Raw genomic sequence first — 21,628 nt, 5'->3', positions numbered from 1 at the left:
CAATGTAAAGCAGCTAAACACGGTTAAAGAGCAGTAAATATAATTGATAACGTGATTAATATTATGTAACAGCCTATAATCTCTATGATTGATCCTGATAATTGATCTTAATGCTAAACTGTTGCACGTTTCATTTAAAATAGTCTAAACTAAACTCCATGAATCACATATTCTTTAAGAATATCATCACCGTTACATTTATCTTTACTTAATTAATGCAGAGCCCATCAACATTAAAGTCATTTAGCAGGACAGGAGTTCACTATTATCACTTCATCTTTAAATCCATAGTTTCTCTCAAGGTTTTATTAACTGGTGATGTCATACTGAGTCCAGCTGAAGGTGTTAATGATTCATTTAATAAACTTTACATACAAACTAACCATTAATAACCATGTAAACAAATCACAAATGACATTAAAAACCCTATTAGAGCCTCAATAAATCAACTCCAAAGCAAATTTAACACTAATTCATCTTTTAGTTTTAGCATCATATAGTCGGTCAGGATTTAATGTTGAAATAACGAGTACAAGACGTGTTTTGTTTTGCAGTTAAAGCCTGCGATCACTCAACATAGTATAAGCTAAACTGCATATAACCCATCACAGACCGTTGTGTATGCTAACCTGTCAGCACAGACGCTCCAGATCTTTAAACTGAGAGCAGAGACGCATTCAGAGAGCCGCGCTGTCGTAACGCTGCTGAAGATAAAGTTGGTTAAACTCTTCTGGTACTTTCTGTATTTGGTGGATTCTGGTGTTTAAACATTTGTTTTATCCATCAAAACACATTTAAATGACGCCAAAATTTGACATCTTTGCCGAGAAAGAGAGAAAAAAAAGCAAGAGAGGCCAAATACAAAACATGGTCGTTGTGTAGAGCTGCAATAATTAGTCGATTAATTGATTAGTTGATCGACAGAAATTTAATTTTGATAATCGATTAATCACTGAAAGTTAAAATTCTCTGATTGAAGCCTCTCAAATGTGTCACCTTGAGCTTTCGGAGACAGAAATCGACATTTTTCACCATTTTCTGACATTTTAAAGACCAATCGACTAATCGAGAAAATGAAAATAATCGTTTAATTGCATGTGATCATGTGATCATGTGATCATTAGTGATCACGTGATCATGTAGATCCGTACTGTATATAGTCTGAATGTCTCAGATCAGGTGTTAGTGTGTATTTAGTGTTTGTATCTTTATTTTTTTTCAAAGAGTTGTTTGATTGCAGGTCAAATCTTTTTCATAAAGATGCCGATACAACATTACGTCTGCACTATGATAAATAGAGAGTGTGAAACTTAGCAGACATGTTTTTTTATGTCAGCTGTCAGTTTGCTTGAAGCTGTTTCCATCGAACTGTAAATGCAGATTTTAACCAAACTTCCAGAAAATTGGCAAAAGAAAATGAAAATGAATCAGCAGATAAACTAATCCTCCAGTCGGTGCCGTTAAACCGTCGCAGAAGAAGAAGAAGACACAACGAGATGACATCATTAACAGAGCGACAGTCAAAGCTGAAACGATGTAAAACATGATGGAAATATGACGTTTCTGTTAGTTTCATGTATTGATGTGAGGAAGGTTACAGCCTCCTCCTCATCATCGCTCCACACAGATCTGATGTTTACAGCTCTTCAGTGACGTTTAAGTCACATGATTCATTTATTCACTCAGTCTGTTGTTTGTCTGTTTAATACATTCATGTATTTGATGTTTCTGCTTTGTATGTTTCGATTAGTGTCTAATAACGCTGCTCAGTCAATATTTATATTAACATTAATATTCACATTTCATTGCTTTGCTTGTCTTGTATTGTGTTTGTGTTTTAATTACTACCTGACAGTCTAGTATAACGTCTACTGTATATTCTTTATTAACATTAATATGCTTTTCTCCTTTTATTATTGCCCTGAGTGCTTATAAATATTATGATCTCAATAACTTTGTAATTTTAACTCATATATTCTTTTTTTAAAGATCTACAGATGAAGAGTAGCGTCTGGCACATTTACACCAATGTTTATTAATGTCCCTGTTAAATAAACCAATAAACAGATAAATAAACAAACACACACATCATCTTCTGTCAGTTTTAAATATTTATACGTCACTTACGCTATAACTTCATAGCTGTATGTCCTAATGAGGATTCCTCTCGCTTCCCATCATTCATTGCAACGATATAACACACAACAACATGAGACCGAAGCTGTGACGCGGCTTCAGACGCCCGCAGCGACAAACCAACCCGACCTCCGTCTATTTGTTTGTGTTTACAGCCACACTGCCCTCAGAGTCGCCCTCGGTGCCGCTCTGTGACTGACCTCTGACCTCTGAGCTCCCTGCAGATATCTCCCTGCGGTCAGTAGCGTATCGTACAGACGCCATCATGCAGAGTGAACATACAGGACTGCGTAAGGATATGAGTGAACCAGGATCTTGATGGCGATTCTGCGGATGGGGTGGAAAGGGCTGAAGATGTAGAGAGCTGATGTGGCACTGAAACGGAAGATGGCCTTCCCTTTGTTCAGGACTATGAAGGTCTGCAAGAGAAGAAAAAGAAAGAGGAAAAGTATATGTTAGTAGATATATTGTTGGAAAATAAACTACAAACATTATTTTATATATGTTGAAACAGGGTAAGACAGAAGAAATAAATGCATTCATGATACTATGTTTTCACAATATAACAGATACATTTGGAGAAGATGTAGTTTTATTCTGAGAACGACAAGACATCAACATTTTAAACAAAAGGTAAAAGACTTCCAGTGTTATTTTGGGAACACTGTCTAGACATATTGTTGGAAAAGACAGTGAATTGTTCTCATTCTTTGTGTCATTTTTTTTTTTTTTTGTAAATTGAGGCAGCTATTGTTTGGTGTTTTTTGGCTGAAGCCTCTGACTTGGACACAAAAACCGCAGATTTCATGGACTGACAGAGAAGTATGAGCGTTTTTAGATGAGTCGCTCAGAATATTTACTGGTTCAAGCTTCTCAAATGTGAGGATTTTATGTGTTTTTCGTGTCTCCTACAGTTAGTTAACAGAGCATCTTTGATCAAACAAAACCAGACATATGAAGACGTCAACTTGGGCTGTGAAATTATAACAGACGTTATTCAGTATTTTCTCACATTTTATAGATTAATCGGAAAAATAATCTTTAGTTGCAGCTGATTCATGGTACAGATTAAACGACTGAGATATAATATGTTAATTAGTGAGCGTTAGATGTGCCAGCAGGCTGTTCTCGTTACTTTTGGTCAGACGCTAACAGTTTACCCTTGTTTCCAGTCTTTATGCTAAGCTAAGCTAAAAAAAAAACAACCAGCAGTAGCTTCATGAAAACGGTTTCAATCTTCTCATCTAACTTTTAGCAAGAAATACACACATTTCCCAAAATGTTGAACTATTCCTTTAACCAAAGTGTTGTTGTAGTCTAAACCTAAACACATGGAGGATGTTAACCCTGTCTCTGGTGGTGAACTTCTGTCCTTTCTGGAACGGAAAAAATGTTTGTACAACATTCCCATCCGACCACATCTGAAGGTAAAAGTGTTTATATCTGTTCGGGAGCCGCACATGAAGGCGGAATAATGCTGCTCATTTTCAGACCGTCTCTCCTGGGAGGAATTTGTCGTGTTGCACTCGGTCGTCCACGTGAAAAGTGGCAGAAATAGTTGTATGAAGAATGAAAAAAGAGAGAGAACCTGCTAAAGAAGTTCATACCAGCCTCCACACTCCTCCGCACTAAAATCTACAGATGCAACTCTGAGGAGAATTTCGGTTTATTTCAACGTACGTCCTATAACTGTGGTGATTATTGTGACTCTGTGGGTCGTGCTAACGCCTGGGACACACTGGATGCGTTAGCAGCGCGTGTGCGTCGCGGAACCTCTTGCTTTTCATTTCGGCGCCATGTTAACAGGTTAAAGCAGCCACACAGCCCGCGGGAGACAGACTCACGCGAGGCTGCTGCGTCGCTTCATCTAGAGATTCGAGGTCTCGCCTTGATGCGTGCAGTTCTCAGCAGAAATAGACAAGGAACACGATAGAAAGATAAGGCTGCCAGTGGCAGAAGCGCCGCAGCAGACACGCTTCCTGTGTGGACGCTACAAGCGTGCGAGACGCAGCAGTCAGCTCTGTTATAGAGATTTGGGGCAACGAGGACTCGTGCAAAACAACGTTCAGTACTGATCCCTTCCCCTGAATGAGACAGTGAGTCCAGACATTTGACTCCTCCAGCTTTACAAATAAACATGATTATTCATGATTATTTCAAATGCTGGTCTCTGACACAGGAAGTAGCGTCTGGATTAACCATCATGGCTACCACAGAAGGATCTACACCCACGGTAACTATGTACGGTTGAAATAAACCTTTAAATCCCAATAAAAGTAAAATGAACATTATGTTTCAGTTTGAGATAAAATCCTGAAACCCTGCACTAGCTAAAACCCAAAAACTGTGTGTGTGTGTGTGTGTGTGTGTGTGTGTGTGTGTGTGTGTGTGTGTGTGTGTGTGTGTGTGTGTGTGTGTGTGTGTTCACCCTGGATGATGCTTTTTCTAGTTAAAACCCAGAGGAGACAAACACACCTGAGCTAAACGGAGAGAGAGAGAGAGAGAGAGCGAGAGGAGAGAGAGAGAGGCAACGTGAGGAAAAGAGAAACTGAGAGAGACAGAAAGGAATGAAGGATGAGGAAAACTCCCCGGAGAGAGAAACTTCACTAGAGAGCAGCGAAAAAGACAGAAAGGACAGAGAGAGAGAAAGTGACAAATTAGAGACGTCGTTATCCAGGAACAGATCACATGTTCATACCAGCTGTAAGCAGGGAAAGAACAGAGAAGACGGAGGTGAGCTGTGGAGGAGAAAGAGAAGGAGAGGGGACACAATGTCTCTCCTCTTTCCTTGCTTTCATTTTGTCTTCTTCTCTCCTTGTCTCTCTCACACTCACACACACACACACACACACACACACACACACGGTCACCTCCCCTCTAGTCTTCAGTACAGTACGCTACCGAAGAGTCGATTTATCTTCCAGGGATTCTCCAACAGGAAAGACAGAGAGAGAGAGAGAGAGAGAGAGAGAGAGAGAGAGAGAGAGAGGGGTATTTCCAAAAAAACCTTCATCCACACACACACACTAACAAACACACACACACACACACACACACACACACACACACACACACGTTGGGTGACCTACCCTCTGGTCTTTGAAGTAGTATGGGTCGATGTCTTCCAGGGGAACGCCCACCAGATGAGACGGGATGTCGGCGAAGATGCGCGGCAGCTGTTTTCCTGCCTCCAGGTCGGGCCGGGGCCGGGGGATCTGCACGTCGCCCAGGTCCTGACACGCACACACGCACACACACACACACACACACACACACACACGCAAACAACATCACCAACTCTGCAACATCTGCCCAGTGATACAGCCTCACATCGCTCTATTTTATTGAAGTTTCACACTCCATCATAATCTTTTGATTCCTGTTTCCACTCGGTTAATTAATGATAAACCATCCTGGATGTTTGGTGTGCGTGTGTGTGTGTGTGTGTATGTGTGTGTGTGGTCCAGGTATTCCTCGTGTTGTGGGGACGTAAATTTGTTTACACAGTCGTGTTGTGGGGACTCGCCTCCCTTCTTATGCTCTGTTAAGGTTAGGATAAGTCTCCAGGAAATGAATGTAAGTCAATGTAATGTCCTCTGAAATGATGAGACTATGTGTGTGTGTGTGCGTGTGTGCGTGTGTGTGTGTGTGTGTGTACCTCCTGGTAGTGTTTTTTGCGTCGGGCCTCCTCCTGGGCGATGCGCTGTTCGATGGCCGCCAGGGAGTCCGGCGTGAAGCGCTGAAAGCTCTCTGGTCCCATTGGAAACACACAGCCAGCCATCTTCTCATCCTGATCCTGCTGCTGACTGGCCCAGTATACCAGCTGCACACACACACACACACACACACACACACACACACACACAGACGGGATTAATACATCACTAATAATCAATAGGAAACTCTTTAAAATCCTGATTTTTTTCTGCTTTTGGTGAAGTTTTTGTCTACTACAGTAAGAGGTTTCCTACATTACCCAGAATGCCTTTCAACAACATTGCTACCAAACTTCAAAAAGCTGCTCAAAATATCTGGACATCAAATTTCCTACATTTGGCCAATAATCAATAAGAAGATACATTGAGGAAAGTGTTGAAGGATTATACAGATGATGAAAACATCAAACAAACTGTTCTTGGAGAAGTTTCCTCTTTAAAAGATAAAGTTGTTTTTTTTACATGAATCTGTCCACATCACAGCTGCAGAAACTGTTGCATCCAAGCGGCTTATTGTCACTTTTAACAAACAAACAAACAAAAAACTGCAACAGTGCTAATAAGAGGTCAAACACTGCACCAGTTCTACCTGTTAACAGCAGCTGACTGTCATTATCAATTAACCCTTTAAAGGACTCATCAGTAGATTTATCTTTGAACTCCAACAACAGTCAGACTCACAACGGACAGTCTTTAAACAAAGGATCTAAATGGATGCAGCAGAGGCAGAGATATCGTCTATGTTGTACCATAGAAGAAGAAGGTACGACTGGCAAAAGGTTGTCTTGAGTTTATGTTTACAGTGTAATTATAGATGTTTATATATTCTTTTATTCTGTTAACATTCCTGCTAACATATTAGGCATCACGTGGCTATAATAGTGTCACATTTTGTCATTAGAGGAGGTTGCATTTGTTGGAGCGCTGTCCCTTTAAGAGAAGTTCTAAAAAAAAAAAAAAAAGTGTGTTATTGTTGTTGTGAGCCGAAAGTTTTTCTCAGTATTTTAACTGAACCGAGCCTAAAATAAAAGTTGTCACAAGAAAATGGAAAGTAGCCCTACTCCGTTTTGAGGGTGCAACACCTACATTACCCACAATGCAGCTCAACCGCCGACAGTTCAGCTGGAGATTCAGGTGTGTTATGCTAGTAGCTGTTAGCCTCCAGCAGGTAAACCTCCAGATTATTTTACTTTCAAACCGCAGCCGACGCTGACTCAAGTGACATCACTTGAGGCAATTTATCAGATTTCACACAGCATCAAACTACTTATTTTATAGTACAATTAACTCATAAGTCAAAACTAAAATACATTCTTTCATTTATCTGATATATCGTGAAACTAAATACTTGCAAAGCTCTAGAGGAATAAGATATATATGTATATATATATCACACACACACACACACGGTTAGTAGGATCAATTTATTGTTAGTATTTTGGGGAAATAGTAAATAAAATGTAAATAACAGTGGCCTTCTCCTCCAGTGATGAAGGTAAATTCCCGGCACTAGAACAAACTGGTTGCGGGCAGCCTGCTAAAACACTTGTTGAGTATATTTTGAATCCTTGAGTCATGAGATGAGGAGCGTTTGATTCGAGTGCCTGGAGTGTCTCCGAGCGTCGGGACGGAGCCGTGATTGAACGGCTTCTTCACCGGCAGGATGATTACGTTCCTCTGAGACACCGTCCCCCCCCCCCCCCAACCCCCCACCCCCCCCCCCGCTCCGGACGGCCCACGGCTTCACCTCGCTCATTATCCGCCAGCAAGCTCGGACCGTTTGAGAAGGCGGCAATCAGTCTGAAAACTCTCTACGACCTGATGAAGCACAATCACACCTGCTCTGCTGCTCGACGCCTCGAACGCTAACAACGGTGACACGCTGAACACCTTCACAAAGCTCCACGACACAGCAGAGTGTTATACGATAACAAGATACCAAACTACTGCATGTAAACAGCTCTACAGTTATGTGACATTTAGTTTTACAGATAGTTATGGTGGCCGTACAGTAGGGTATTTATCACAAGAAGAATATGTAAAATATCCTAAAATTGAATTACTGTAGAAGTACTTTTTGATTTAGGCTTAAATTTTAATTTTATTTGATTAAGTTCTGACCCGAATTTTGATTTTCCATCATATTAGCGAGATTCTGCTCCTACATTTTAATGACAACCAGAAGAAGATATCATGTGACTCCACTAAGACTGGTTTCCTGTTTGTTTTAGGATTCATTTTAAGATTTAAGGCTCTTTGTGTAGTTAAATAGCATTTTATCGAATCCAAATCCAGTTTCGTATCCACTATCCACAGTTATTTTCACGATTAATCGATTAGTTGTTTTGTCTACAAAATGTCAGAAAATAGTGAAAATGCCTGTTTAAATGTCAAAGGTTACGTCTTGACATGTCTGATATTGTCAGAACAACAGTTCAAAACCCAAATACATTAGTTTACTGTCATGTATGACACAGAAAAAAGCATTAAATCATCTCATTTGAGAAGCTAAAAGCAGCATTTTTATTTTAATATTCCAGTAGAGCCTCAGAATATAAATATAGACTCTTTAACATATAAACACACACAGATAGTTGAGATGTTTCAGAGCAGGAACCACATCAGCTGTTAGAGTTAATGTTAGTGTTCAGACTGTCTAAAGTTAATAACTGTGTTACTTTGACTTCAGGTCTTTGAGTCTTTGTGTTAATCTGAGCATCGGAGTCACTCGTTACTCAGAAAAACATAAAAAACACAGCAGACAGACGGCGCCTCTGTTACACACAGCTGTTTATTATTATAGAACTGCAACGATTAGTCGATTGACGGAAAATTATTCTGCAACTATTTTGATAAACGAATCATCTTTGTGGTCATTTTTGACGGAAAAATGTTAAACATTTGGAGAATTTGAAGCTTTTATGAGTCGAGCATGAAACTAAACTGACAAAACAAAACATTTGCAGACGTCACTTCAGGCTCTAAGAAATTACAACAGCCAATTAATAGACAAAATGATTCATCAATTAATGAAAATAATTGTTAGTTGCAGCCTTATATCATTTAATACAGTAAACACAACCCTGGAGTCATGAATCGTCCCACAGCAAGTCCTGATACCTGAACTCCTCACGTCTCACATCTTCATACTTTTAATTATACAACGTGAGAACGATGCAGTAAAACACTATGTTTCCATATCCAGATTTACAGTCAGATAATTATTATGGGATGTCCAGGTAATGAAGTATATAGGCCGCCAGTAGTGTCTAATTAACACTCGGAAACAGGGCGATCGAGTATAGATTGCAATGAGAGAGAGAGAGAGAGAGAGAGAGATTGACTATAGGATTACACACAGAGTCACAAAAGTCAGAGGAGAGCAAGACTGACAAACTGTGTGTGTGTGTGTGTGTGTGTGTGTGTGTGTGTGTGTGTGTGTGTGTGTGTGTGTGTGTGTGTGTCCAGACCATCTGCCTTGTATCCTAATTGAATGATTAGACAGGCCTCGTTTTTCAACCCTTCATGCATTTATTCTTCACAGCTCCCAAATCTGATTTCTGAAGTGTGTGTGTGTGTGTGTGTGTGTGTGTGTGTGTTTGTGCATGTGTGTGTGTGTGTGTGTGTGTGTCCACATCAAAGGAAAATCTAGCTCTGTTTTCCATTCTTATCAAAAGCTGTCATCCACCCAGTCACACACACACACACACACACACACACACACACACACACACACACACGTATGTCAAGTACAGTAGCTCCTGATGAACTGGTTTCCATTAAGCTCCAACACTCGGTCACGTACACGTTTGTTTGTACCTCTATACTTGTCAGGACCCCCCCCCCCCCCCGCTGACGTAATGCATTCCCAAAGTCGTGAGAACAGAACAGAAAAAAAAAAATTTCTGTTGCACAAAAATTCACTTTAATCTCCGCAAATTACTGAACAGAAACTTTCATATCTGTTCAGAGCTTCCAGTGTTTTTGACTCATTTTTAATGATGTTTTCTTTCCCGTTGAGTCTTTATGTTATTGTTGTTTACTACTATGTTCTGTTGCAACCAGACCTTTAGTCTTTAATAAAGACTGAACTCATTACAACATGTTTAATGTCAGTGCTGTGCTGCCTAATAATGAAAATACAACGGAGAGAAAGAAAAGTAAAAAAGTAAAACATACAAATTTTTGCATCTTGCAGACGAGCCATTTCATTTTCTTTAACTTTTATCGCAGATATGAAAACTAAATTTTTACATTTTTTAGTTTAGACTTTTATTGGAGGATAATAACCTCGAAAGAAGCAGGTTTTCGTCCTTTCGTTTTCATTTAGACGTCATACAAAGTGAGTTAGTTTGAACGGTTGGACGTGTGTGTGATGAAGTTCAGTAACAGACGGATTTTAACTGCAGCCACCGAGAGTGAAGAGACGACGATGTTATGAAACAGAAAGAGAGTGATTTCTGGGTCAAAACACCGACATAGACGACCCACCAACCAAACAAGCATCGCCCTCAGGAAGGACACACACACACACACACACACACACACACACACACACACACACCGAAGCCCACAGTGTTCTGTCTGTGAATGTGTGTGTGTGTGTGTGTGTGTGTGTGTGTCCATAAATCTGCAGCCATATGACACAACACATTAATTCCCTACATGTTTCATGTTTCATGTAGTCAGACATTCACTACCGTCTACACACGCGTGTTGATAGTATCATGCAGGTTCCTTTATGAACACGTATAAAACATGTCGCCTGGTTGCACCATGTATGATAAACAAACAGCATGTAAACAGAGTCATTTACACTCCGCAGACCAGAAAATTTTACCTATTCAGTCGTTTAAAAATGCTGCAACCATCACATTCATCTCATATGACTTGAAAATAACTTTATTTATAGACTGACTAGCATATAAAATAAGTCATAATATAAGCTGTGTAACTTTCAAGGCTCTGCAAAGTGTTTGTCAAGGAAGTGACGTGAAAATGTGAAATCTGTCCAAGCATCGAAGACCACGTCATGAGATGTCACTGATGCGGCTTTAGAAAGTCAATCATAGTCATCGTTGTCTCCAGCAGAGACGAGGAGCTACAGAGGTCTGCTAACCTGCAGATGTTTTTACTTTTACAGGGTTTATACTGCTTTTTACACTGAAAACACCTGGAAACACACACTGGAGGTGGAAAGTTCACCTTTAATAAAAAACCCTCACACACATGCAACAGCCCGTCATGATATTTAATTAAAACTATGCACATTCAACAAGACGTTACAGTGGCTCGACTCAGTGGAAGAAATGGCATCGATCCAAGGGTCCACTGGTCAAGAGCTGCAGGATTAACACAGACTGTGTCGACCATATTTCTCTGTCCTCTTTGAACTCTATATCTTCGTGGTCAACTTGCAAACTTTTGAGACCTGGTCCTGTTCACACCTGGCGTTAAAATGTGTCTCAGGTGGACATTACAGGTGTGAACACACTCAAGACACATTGAGATCTGATCTCTCAGACCACATCAGGAGGTGGTCTGGGCCCCATGTGGCCACATTCCTTTAGGAGTGTGTACGTGGATGTGTATTGGGCCACACTGAAGGACCGCCAACTCACCGACGGCATCATATTAAAGTGTGAAACAACAAGAAGAAGCCACAACAAAAGGCATCAGTGCAATCTCCATCAACACCCTCCAACTGGTCCAGAACTCACACTCACACCAAATCCTGGCACCACATCACCCCCCAGTCCTAAAAGAAAGATCTCCATTGGCTTCCTGTCTCCTACCGGATCAACTACAAAATCCTGGTCATCACCTACAAAGCCCTTCACCAACATATCTCACAGACTACCTACCAACCCTCTCAGTCCCTCAGATCCACCTCTGCTGACCTTCTCTCCAAGTCCCCAAGTCCAACCTTCACAGTTTCGGGGACAGAGCCTTCCCCAGGACAGCCCCCAGGCTCTGGAAGTCCCTTATTGTTTTCCAATCCCGCCTCAAGACCCATCTCTTCACCACTGCCTTCTCTTACACCGCCCACCCCCCTTCCTCATGTGTGTTATGTTAGTCTGCCCTTTGTCTTACTAACCCCGCCCCTTACTGTAGAGTGTAAAGCAACTCTGAGTTATTGAAAAGCGTTATATAAAGCGTTATATTATTAGAAAGGGTTCTCATGGATGGAGTACCAAGAAAACACGCTGTCTGATTTCCATTTGGGCTTTGCAAACTTCTTCTTCTTCTTCTTCTTCTTTTAATTTCCGGCAGACTAGAAACAGGAAGTGCATTAAACAACACATGTGGTGTTTGTAACAGTAATGATGTACGTGTTTATTTGCATATAGAGCTGGGAGGTGAGATCTGATCACTGGAGATGCATGTTAATAATAATAGGTGTGAACAGGACCATGACGTCTTCCTGCTAGCAACTATATGTACTATATATTCCTACATAACATGCTAACACACAGTCCAGATTTGATGTTGAGTTTAGTCTGGATCTAGACCTTCATGCAGACTTTGAGACTTGTATTTCAAAAACAACAAAATATTTCCGTCAGAGTGACAGCAGAGTCTGGTCCTTATTTCCATTTTTTTTGCAGGCATTCATCAGCCCTGCCTTTCTGTGTGGGTGTTTGTGTGTGTGTGTGTGTGTTCACAGCCATGTGCTTGGCTTAGGTGCATGCATATTCCTGTCCTCCTTTATTTCCATACCATTTCAGCTATTCATCAGATACAGTATGTGCCTCTCGCTTTCTCCTGCTGTGTGTGTGTGTGTGTGTGTGTGTGTGTGTGTGTGTGTGTGAACAGAATGGCCGCACGCTTGGCTTGCTCTTTTCTCCTCCAAGCGAATCTCCTAACCTCTGGCAAGCTACAAACTCACTCTCTCTCTCTCTCTCTCTGCTGCATGTTCCCTGTTACACATCATGTCTGAAGCATGTCTGTGAAATAAGGTCAAACTAGTAAAATACTGAAAATATAAAATCAGAATTTTATGATATTGTTATACTGCATAAAACTGTAAATATGCAGATATGCAGAGTGATATATGATGTGTGTACTCTCTGTGGTCTCTGGTTTTTCATGAGTCAGTGACTGCAGATTTGCTCTTTTGGGTTTATTTTGTCGGGAGTGAGCACTTCTGCTGCTCATCTGGAGGGTACAGAGGATCATTAATGACGAAACGATCGACGAGCGAGCACAAAATGTTAACAGGTAATCAACCTGTAGGCAGGATTCCAGGACGGACTGGTCAGAGAGGAGGTTTTCAGAGCAAAAGAAGACAGAATCATGAGTTTAATCCATGTTTTAAAAGCACAAAGGTAACTGTGTCTGTAGATTTGAGTGAGCAGTGTCTTGTTTGTCGGTCTGGCTTCCATCCTGTTTGATTTTGTTGTGTTTAGCTTAATTTATCTTTTAGTTACAATTCATTTGTCAAGTTTTGCACCAAATCTTTCACATTTACCTGAAAACTAAACATCATGTTTGGCTCCTGAAAACATTCAGCACTTATGAATCTGTATTTGTTCTTTTCATAATAAACACTGTCTTGAGATTTTTACAGTAAACACAAACACACAAATGGACACAAATTTGTTTTCAGTAGCATTAAATGAGTTGAAGATGGTGAAAATGTGTTTCAGAAAATTTTATCATAAAGAGCTTGTAGGTGTTGTGAATACTAAAAATCAGTGGGTCAAAATTATTAAAGCACCAACACAATACTAATAAAAGAAGTAAAAGAAAAAATTTAATATATTAAAAGGGTAGAAATGAAGAAATGAAATAAAGTGTAAAATAATTTTCAAAGGCTGAAAACGTAACCTTCAATGTTTGTACAGTTAGTGCAAAAAACCCTCCAGTGGTCAAATTTGTGTGAATAAAAAGGCAAAATTTAACTTCTTGTTACCAATTACAGTTAAAATAACGACCAAACAGTAACTGCTGGATTGTGACGGGACGTGAACAACATATACACTCTTACTTTCTATTTTCTCACATAAAGGACGTGTCCTCTTTCCTTCACTGGCACTGAACGTTGGCACCGGATGTAACTCGTAGAACCGTCCGACATAAACATAATTTATAGGGATACTCGGGATGTATTTTAACCACCTCGCGCATAACTTGATGGATGTTTTTTACTCACTTCTTAATGTAAAACGGGGGCACCTTCATCCTCACATCTGTTGGAGCTGTTTCATACAATTCCTCTTATGGTGATATCATTGTATTATTTTCAGTTGGATAATCTATCTTGACTTTTTTGAGATTAAAAGTGTCTCTTTTTCTACTCTTGTCACCAAAAACCTTCCATATAAAACAGATCAGGATGAAGGAGAATGGCTGCCAGCAGGTGTGGCATCACTCAGGACCAATCCCATCAGCTCTTTTGCCTCCCTCTCTAAAAGCAGAGTGTCCTGTCACAGCGCGGTGATGGAGAGCGAAAACTCACAGAAATACCTCTCCTTAGAGGACGCTGCTGTCCAGGAGCCGCAGCGGCGAATATGCAGCACCCTCAATTCAATTAGCCTGAGAGGAGAAAACACATTTTGTCACCGTGCTGCTGCTGCTGCTGCTGCTGAGATTGGAGCCGAGCGGCTGCCCAGCGCAGGAAATGATTCACTGATATCAGGCAGAGAGCCAAGCTGATCTGGCAGAGGACCACAGAGACAGTTTGGCTTCAGGACGGGGGGGGGTGAGGTGGGGGTGGGGGGTGGGTGGTGAGCAGGGTGGGAGTTGACCCTGACATGCAGCCGCCTCCATGCGTCACGTCGTAGCTCATTCCACATACTTTTGTGAAGCTTTGTAAGGTTTGATTTTCCTCATCAGGTAGGTGTTGATTGCACCTAAACGATACAAAATAGGGATGGAAAATACTGTGCTAACTTTGGAAATGGGTGGAGGGGATATTTACACCAATTATATCCATATCTTGTTGTGTAGACCAACTTTTACTGAACAATAGCACTGCTAACAATGCTCCACTAACTCTGTGACGAATATATGGCACCTTTTTATACACATTTTTCAATTTTCGCTCTGAGTGGAAAAGCCAAAGTTCATAAAAATCTCTAAATATGAGGTGATGACGTACATGAATCATGTGACTTGAACATCACCACATAGATGAAAACATCAGATCTGTGTGGAGCGATGAGGAGGAGGAGACTGTAACATTCCTCAAATGAATACCGCATGGTTTTCCATCATTTGAGCTTTGACTGACACTCTTTTTATGACGTCGTCTCGTTGCCAGAAACACTGAGTTGTATCTTAAAATAGAGGAAATAGTAACTAATATAATAAGTAACAAATTTAGTAACCTTTCTAACTATTATCATAAAATGTTGACTGGCCCAAACTGAGGCTGATGTTGCTCCGAGACTGTTTTTGTTGATGTTCACTGCTGGTTAAGAACATCTCTAACATCTCTTCTCTTCCTTCCAGGTTTCCACCAGCCAGTTCAGTTTTTGTTCAAGGTTTTGTTTACATACATCACACAATAGACTCATCCACACACTGCATTCATCACTGACCTACAGCTGACTAATATTATCATTATTTTATTTCAGCTTAAGTCGACAATGAATGTCATTTTTTTAGAGATTTTAGTCATGCGTGATTCCCTGTTTTCTCCCTGACTCTGGGCCAGTTTGAGACAATATTTAGCACATTTTGAGACATGGAGAAAAGCAGCTCCAATGATTTCAACACATTCATTCATACAGAAGTCACACTGAGCTGTTGTAGCATTAATCTGATCCCTGATCAGTTCCACTAATGAATGATATGTGCGGGTGAGGGAGCGGTGAAAGTGAGAGCCTGTGAAGATGATTAAACTTTTATCTCGTTCTTAGTTCAGTATTATGATTCATCCATGTGTTGGTGTTCATTTATGAATAGTTGTTTGCTGATATTGTTGTAACTTAACTGCTAAAGTGTACAAGTTACTCTTTATCTGGCATTTTTGACAGTTACCGAACAGATTCAGAGGTGTTACAACCACCGTCAGTGTCAGACTCAGGCTGTCAATGGACCCCACTTACTGTTTTTCTCTGATACAGTGTACCCTATAGGGCCCATTTTTCATTGAAAGGACACCCAATTCTGCACTTCAATATGTTAGACTTTGGGGAACCCTAAATCACATTTTTTTGTTTGAGTTTTTTTTGTTCACTAGAAGGGCACCCATACAGAGCCTCCAGCTTACCCCATTACATCAGCGTCCTAGAGCACTGCATTACTTCCTCTTCATTTAAAGGGCACATCATATTTTCTCATCTTTGAGGGTTCTTTACAAGGCACTATCACATTTTATTCCACTGAAAGGGCACCATGACGATACGGCACTCTAGATTGTCACATATAGAGGAACTCTGTAGGGCACTTCATCCTGATTTACCCATAACTAGACGGTCATTACAGAACTTTGGTATCTATTGTTTTTCATATGGGCACCTTAGAGGGCATTTCCTCATACTGTAGGGGCACCTTGAGGGCACTTTATCATACTGTGGGGGCACCTTAGAGGGCACTTTATCATAATGTGGGGGCACCTTAGAGGGCACTTTATCATACTATGGGGGAACCTTAGACAGCATTTATCATAATGTGGGGGCACCTTAGAGGGCACTTTATCATACTGTGGGGGCACCTTGAGTGCACTTTATCATACTGTTGGGGCACTTTAGAAGGCATTTATCATAATGTGGGGGCACCTTAGAGGGCATTTTATTATACTGTGGGGGCACCTTAGAGGGCACTTTATTATACAGTGGGGGCACCTTAGAGGGCATTATCATACTGTGGGGGCACCTTAGAGGGCACTTTATCATACTGTTGGGGCACCTTAGAGGGCACTTTATTATACTGTGGGGGCACCTTAGAGGGCATTATCATACTGTGGGGGCACCTTAGAGGGCACTTTATTATACAGTAGGGGCACCTTAGAGGGCATTATCATACTGTGGGGGCACCTTGAGGACACTTTATCATACTGTGGGGGCACCTTGAGGGCACTTTATCATACTGTGGGGGCACCTTGAGGGCACTTTATCATAATGTGGGGGCACCTTAGAGGGCACTTTCGCAGTATTTTTTTGGTCCTCAGGAGTACCAGGAGGGGCTGTTGCCCCCTGCTTTCCACCAGGGACCACCATCAGGGCTGGAGTAGACCTGACCCTAATTTGCATGTAGCTGTAAAAAAACAAGACAGATTGTTTACTGGCTATTTTGACTAAATTCTGTGTATCTGAGCTCAGCCATAACTAGATCAAACCTGCTGTTTGAACTGATTTTCTAGTCTTTAAAGGGCTAACTGTGAATACATCATTGTCTTAAATTGATTCCTCTGTAAATGTTTTATTATATAACCTCCAATCTCTGCTGTTTTTAAAGTGGGAGATACAGAGGAGATTGTGATCTATTGCTTTGTACCAAGGCTCTGGTCTCCCTTCCTTTCTTCTTTCAGACTGTTTGGCCCTAAATTGGCTTCCTGAGTCTCAGGCCGTCAGAGGGAGTTGGATCAGTCTGCTGCTGAAGGTGCTTTTCTGTTTCTCGGCGGGGCTGACTGATTGTCCCTGACTGCCAGGAGTTGGTTCATTGTGCTTTGTTGCTGCTCAGGCTTCAGACAGTCCAGGCCCGCTCTTCACACTGAGCCAACCTGACTCATTAGCTTAGCGAGCCCTCTGGCATCTTCTGCTCTGACACCACTGACTTCACCTTAAAGTCTTCTTCAGGCCGTCGTGAAGCTCTCAACATGTGAACATAAAGTCCTGCTGCTGCTCCATAGTATTCATACACTGCACTACTTCACTGTCCCTTTATACAAGTACTATAAACTATAAACCAATCTTAACTGTGTTTTCAGTCTTTTTTGGCCACTAACACAACACTGAAATATCTTCACCTTTTAAATTAATATGTTGAACTTGTTAGCAAACAGTTGCTTTATTTCCACATCCAGCAGTTATGGAGCAACATTATCATTCATTTGGAGTCGAGTTTCTGTCCACCTGGTGAATGTAAGTCCAATATTCACTCTCTTTTAGCTTCTGTTTTTACTCTCTACCAACTCCTGAGGGAAATATCTGGCTCTTTAGCTGCTAAATGCTCCACTATGTTCACCAGCTAGTCTACAGCTAACTGTGTCTGTTTGTCGTTTGGTGCTGAGCAGGTAGTGTACAGCGGCTTTTTACAGCTTTTTATCTGAAAACGATGCTATAAGAGCGCTGAGAGTGATCCAGAACAGTAAAGTTGCAGCCGGACAGATAAACAACGAGCTGAAACTCACTATAAAGCTCCGTAAAGCCGAGAGGAGCTGCAGAGTCACTGATAATAGGTTCATCACTACGAGCCACAACCAACACATTACACACTATGTTATTGTGAGAAATATAGATTAGAGCTGCTTTAACAATAAGCCATCAGATCAGAAGGAGGACAATCACAAACAATATATTTTGTCATTAAATTTGTTTTTGGAAGAATTACCTACATTCCTGCAGCTGTCTCACCACTTTTCATACCTTGTCTACATTTTCTCCATTCTATGCATTTCATTGTGGAACAATAGGGCCCACACTTAAAAATCAACCAAATACAGTCTGACATCTTTTGATTATAACTTAATGTAGTTACAGACTGAAACTCAGTCAGGTTTAGGAGGAAAATTAGGCCACAGCTTGTGTCTGAGCAGCTGGACTGTGCAGCTGCAGCCGGCTGCATGTCCAGCTGCACGAGTGCCCAAACAGACAAGATGGGTTTTCTTCTACATGCAGAGCAGCAATTAGACCGTTCTGCCAAACATGGCTCCTGTTGCTCGGTATATACTGTACAGCACGCGCCTGTAGATGAGGAAGGATGGACATAAAACATCATTTTCAATCAGTTCTGAGTCTAAAATATTTCAGGAGGTGAATCTGAAGGATTTTAAATAAAGCACCTGACTATTCTAAATCTACAAGCTCTACTTTCTCATGTTCTAGTTGTTGTTGAGATTTTGTCGGAGAGGTATTATTTTTCAGTTTTAAGTTTTGTTGTACTGGATTGAAATGTGTTTTCCACCCTGCAGTATTCTCGCTAGTTTGTTTTCATCCTTAATAGCAACCAGTTTGATCATTTAGCGTTATTAGAGAGCAGATTCTTCTGCGTGTTTTATAAAGTCTCACATGCACAAGCATTGAATAACAGGATGTTAAGGTGAATTCCTATTAGCCTGCATGCTATATGTAAAGAGTTTGGCTGGATATTAATTTATTCAACAGTTTGCATTAATGAAAACAGAGTGTCTGATTATTATTGAGGCTCTTTTGCTTCAGTTGAAGATCGATCTCCTCAAAACCTTTAACAAGCTCTTTCTAGACCTGCAACTAATGATTATTTTCACTGTTGATTAATTTTTTCGATTATTTTCTCATTTAATCGATTAGTCGTTTGGTCTATAAATGTATAAATGTGTTTCCCAAAGCCCCAGATGCAACCTGAGATGTTTTGTTTTGTCCACAACCCAAAGATTTTACCGTCATAGAGGACTAAAGTAAAGTAAAATATTCATATTTGAGAAGATGGAATCAGTTCAATCTAGTTTATTGTTCTTAATAGATGAAAACTGAGATATAAGTGTTTGTTTACAGTGATGTTAGAAGCTGGAAAAGATGCACATTTCTCTTTAATTCATCTTTAAATAATCTGACAGCATTCAGTTCAGACTTAAGACTGTAAACTTGACTTTTATGTAAAATTCATTCATTCAGACACGAAACCGACATGTTAAACAGTTGTAACATAAAGTGTTGCATGTCTGAATAAATGTCTTATAAAAATCCACTAAGAAACACCCTAAAAACCAGTGACACTAACAATTATCATCAATTTTAAAGCCATAAATGTGTAGTTGTATGATTAAGATTATTTTTTAATGTGAAAATCAAAAACAAAAATGAGAATGTGTAACGTGAAAGAAGCTTTTCATAGTGATGGAACTACAGAAAATGATCAGTCAGTTAAAGCATAAAGGAGAAATTAAGAGATAATTTATGATAAAATAATATTGTGTGAAAGGGTTATTTTTGTAAATCTGAGGTGTTTATGAGCAGGAGATAAAGAGGAAAGAGACTGAAAGGAAGGTAATTATCGACTGAGATGTTTACACACAAACAAAAAGACACAAATCACATCATATCATAATTTCCATATTAGCTATCAGCAGCGTGTCAGCGCGTGAGCCGGCTGGTTATTAAGAGACGACTGGTGTCAGTTCATATTCTGGTCAAGGTCGTATCGGAGATGAAGTGTTTTATAGGCGTCGTCAAATCCTCATCAGACAGTAAAGAGACTCAACGCTCCCACAACCAACTGGCAACCCTGAAAAAACCTTTCAAAACTGATAATTAAATAAAAGTAAAACATTATTTCCTACCTGGATAAAAACTGTCAACACCTGTGATGCTGAAACTGCCCAGAAACAGTTTCCTTCCTTCCTTCCCTGCTTCCTTCCTTCCTTTCAATTTTCCTTCCTTCCTTGCCTCCTTCCTTTTCTTGTCTGCCTCCTTCTTTCCTTCCTTGCATGCTTCCTTTATTATTTTCTCCTACCTCCTTTTCTTGTCTGCCTCCTTCTTTCCTTCCTTGCATGCTTCCTTTATTATTTTCTCCTACCTCCTTTCCTTGCCTCCTTCCTTCATTCCTTTCGTCCTATCTTCCTTCATCCTTCCTTCCTTCCTCTATTATTTTCTCCTTCCTTCCTTCATTCCTTCCTCCCTTCCTTCCTTCTGTCCTTCCTTCCTTTCTTCCTTCCTTCCTTCCCTCCTTCCTCTATTATTGTCTCCTTCCTTTCTTCTGTCCTTCCTTCCTTCCTTCCTTCCTTCCCTCCTTCCTCTATTATTGTCTCCTTCCTTCCTTCCTTCCTTCCTCTCTTCCTTCCTTCTGTCCTTCCTTCCTCCCTTCCTTCCTTCCTTCCTTCCTTCCTTCCTCCCTTCCTTCCTTCCTTCCTTCCTTCCTTCCTCCCTTCCTTCCTTCTTTCCTTCCTTGCATGCTTCCTTTATTATTTTCTCCTACCTCCTTTCCTTGCCTCCTTCCTTCATTCCTTTCGTCCTATCTTCCTTCATCCTTCCTTCCCTCCTTCCTCTATTATTGTCTCCTTCCTTCCTTCCTTCCTTCCTTCCTCCCTTCCTTCCTTCTGTCCTTCCTTCCTCCCTTCCTTCCTTCCTTCCTTCCTTCCTTCCTTCCTTCCTCCCTTCCTTCCTTCCTTCCTTCCTTCTTTCCTTCCTTCCTTCCTATCTTCCTTCCCTCCCTCCTCTATTATTGTCTCCTTCCCTCCTTCCTTCCCTCCCTCCTCTATTATTGTCTCCTTCCCTCCTTCCTTCCTTCCCTCCCTCCTCTATTATTGTCTCCTTCCCTCCTTCCTTCCTTCCTTCCCTCCTCTATTATTGTCTCCTTCCTTCCTTCCTATCTTCCTTCCCTCCCTCCTCTATTATTGTCTCCTTCCTTCCTTCCCTCCTTCCTTCCTTCCTTCCTTCCTTCCCTCCCTCCTCTATTATCGTGTCCTTCCTTCCTTCCTTCCTTCCCTCCCTCCTCTATTATTGTCTCCTTCCTTCCTTCCTTCCTTCCTTCCTATCTTCCTTCCCTCCCTCCTCTATTATTGTCTCCTTCCTTCCTTCCTTCCTTCCTTCCTATCTTCCTTCCCTCCCTCCTCTATTATTGTCTCCTTCCTTCCTTCCCTCCTTCCTTCCTTCCTTCCTTCCTTCCCTCCCTCCTCTATTATCGTGTCC

At 40.9% G+C, this 21,628-nt stretch overlaps 1 protein-coding gene across 1 annotated transcript in view; it reads right to left on the bottom strand.

Moving 5' to 3' along the window:
• Positions 1-21,628, bottom strand: part of LOC122972222 (sodium channel protein type 4 subunit alpha-like) — a 245,265-nt gene that overhangs the window by 180,402 nt on the left and 43,235 nt on the right. Inside the window, exons 2-4 of the mRNA XM_044339139.1 lie at positions 5,795-5,959; positions 5,226-5,369; positions 2,437-2,555 (exon numbers count right to left, since the gene is read on the bottom strand). Of these exons, the coding sequence (XP_044195074.1) occupies positions 2,437-2,555; positions 5,226-5,369; positions 5,795-5,917 (386 nt within the window). The 5' untranslated portion in view covers positions 5,918-5,959. The remainder of the gene's footprint in view (positions 1-2,436; positions 2,556-5,225; positions 5,370-5,794; positions 5,960-21,628) is intronic.

Source organism: Thunnus albacares, chromosome 21 (assembly GCF_914725855.1).
Source record: "Thunnus albacares chromosome 21, fThuAlb1.1, whole genome shotgun sequence".
Classification (NCBI taxonomy): Eukaryota; Metazoa; Chordata; class Actinopteri; order Scombriformes; family Scombridae; genus Thunnus; species Thunnus albacares.
This window is presented reverse-complemented; position numbering and strand designations above follow the sequence as displayed.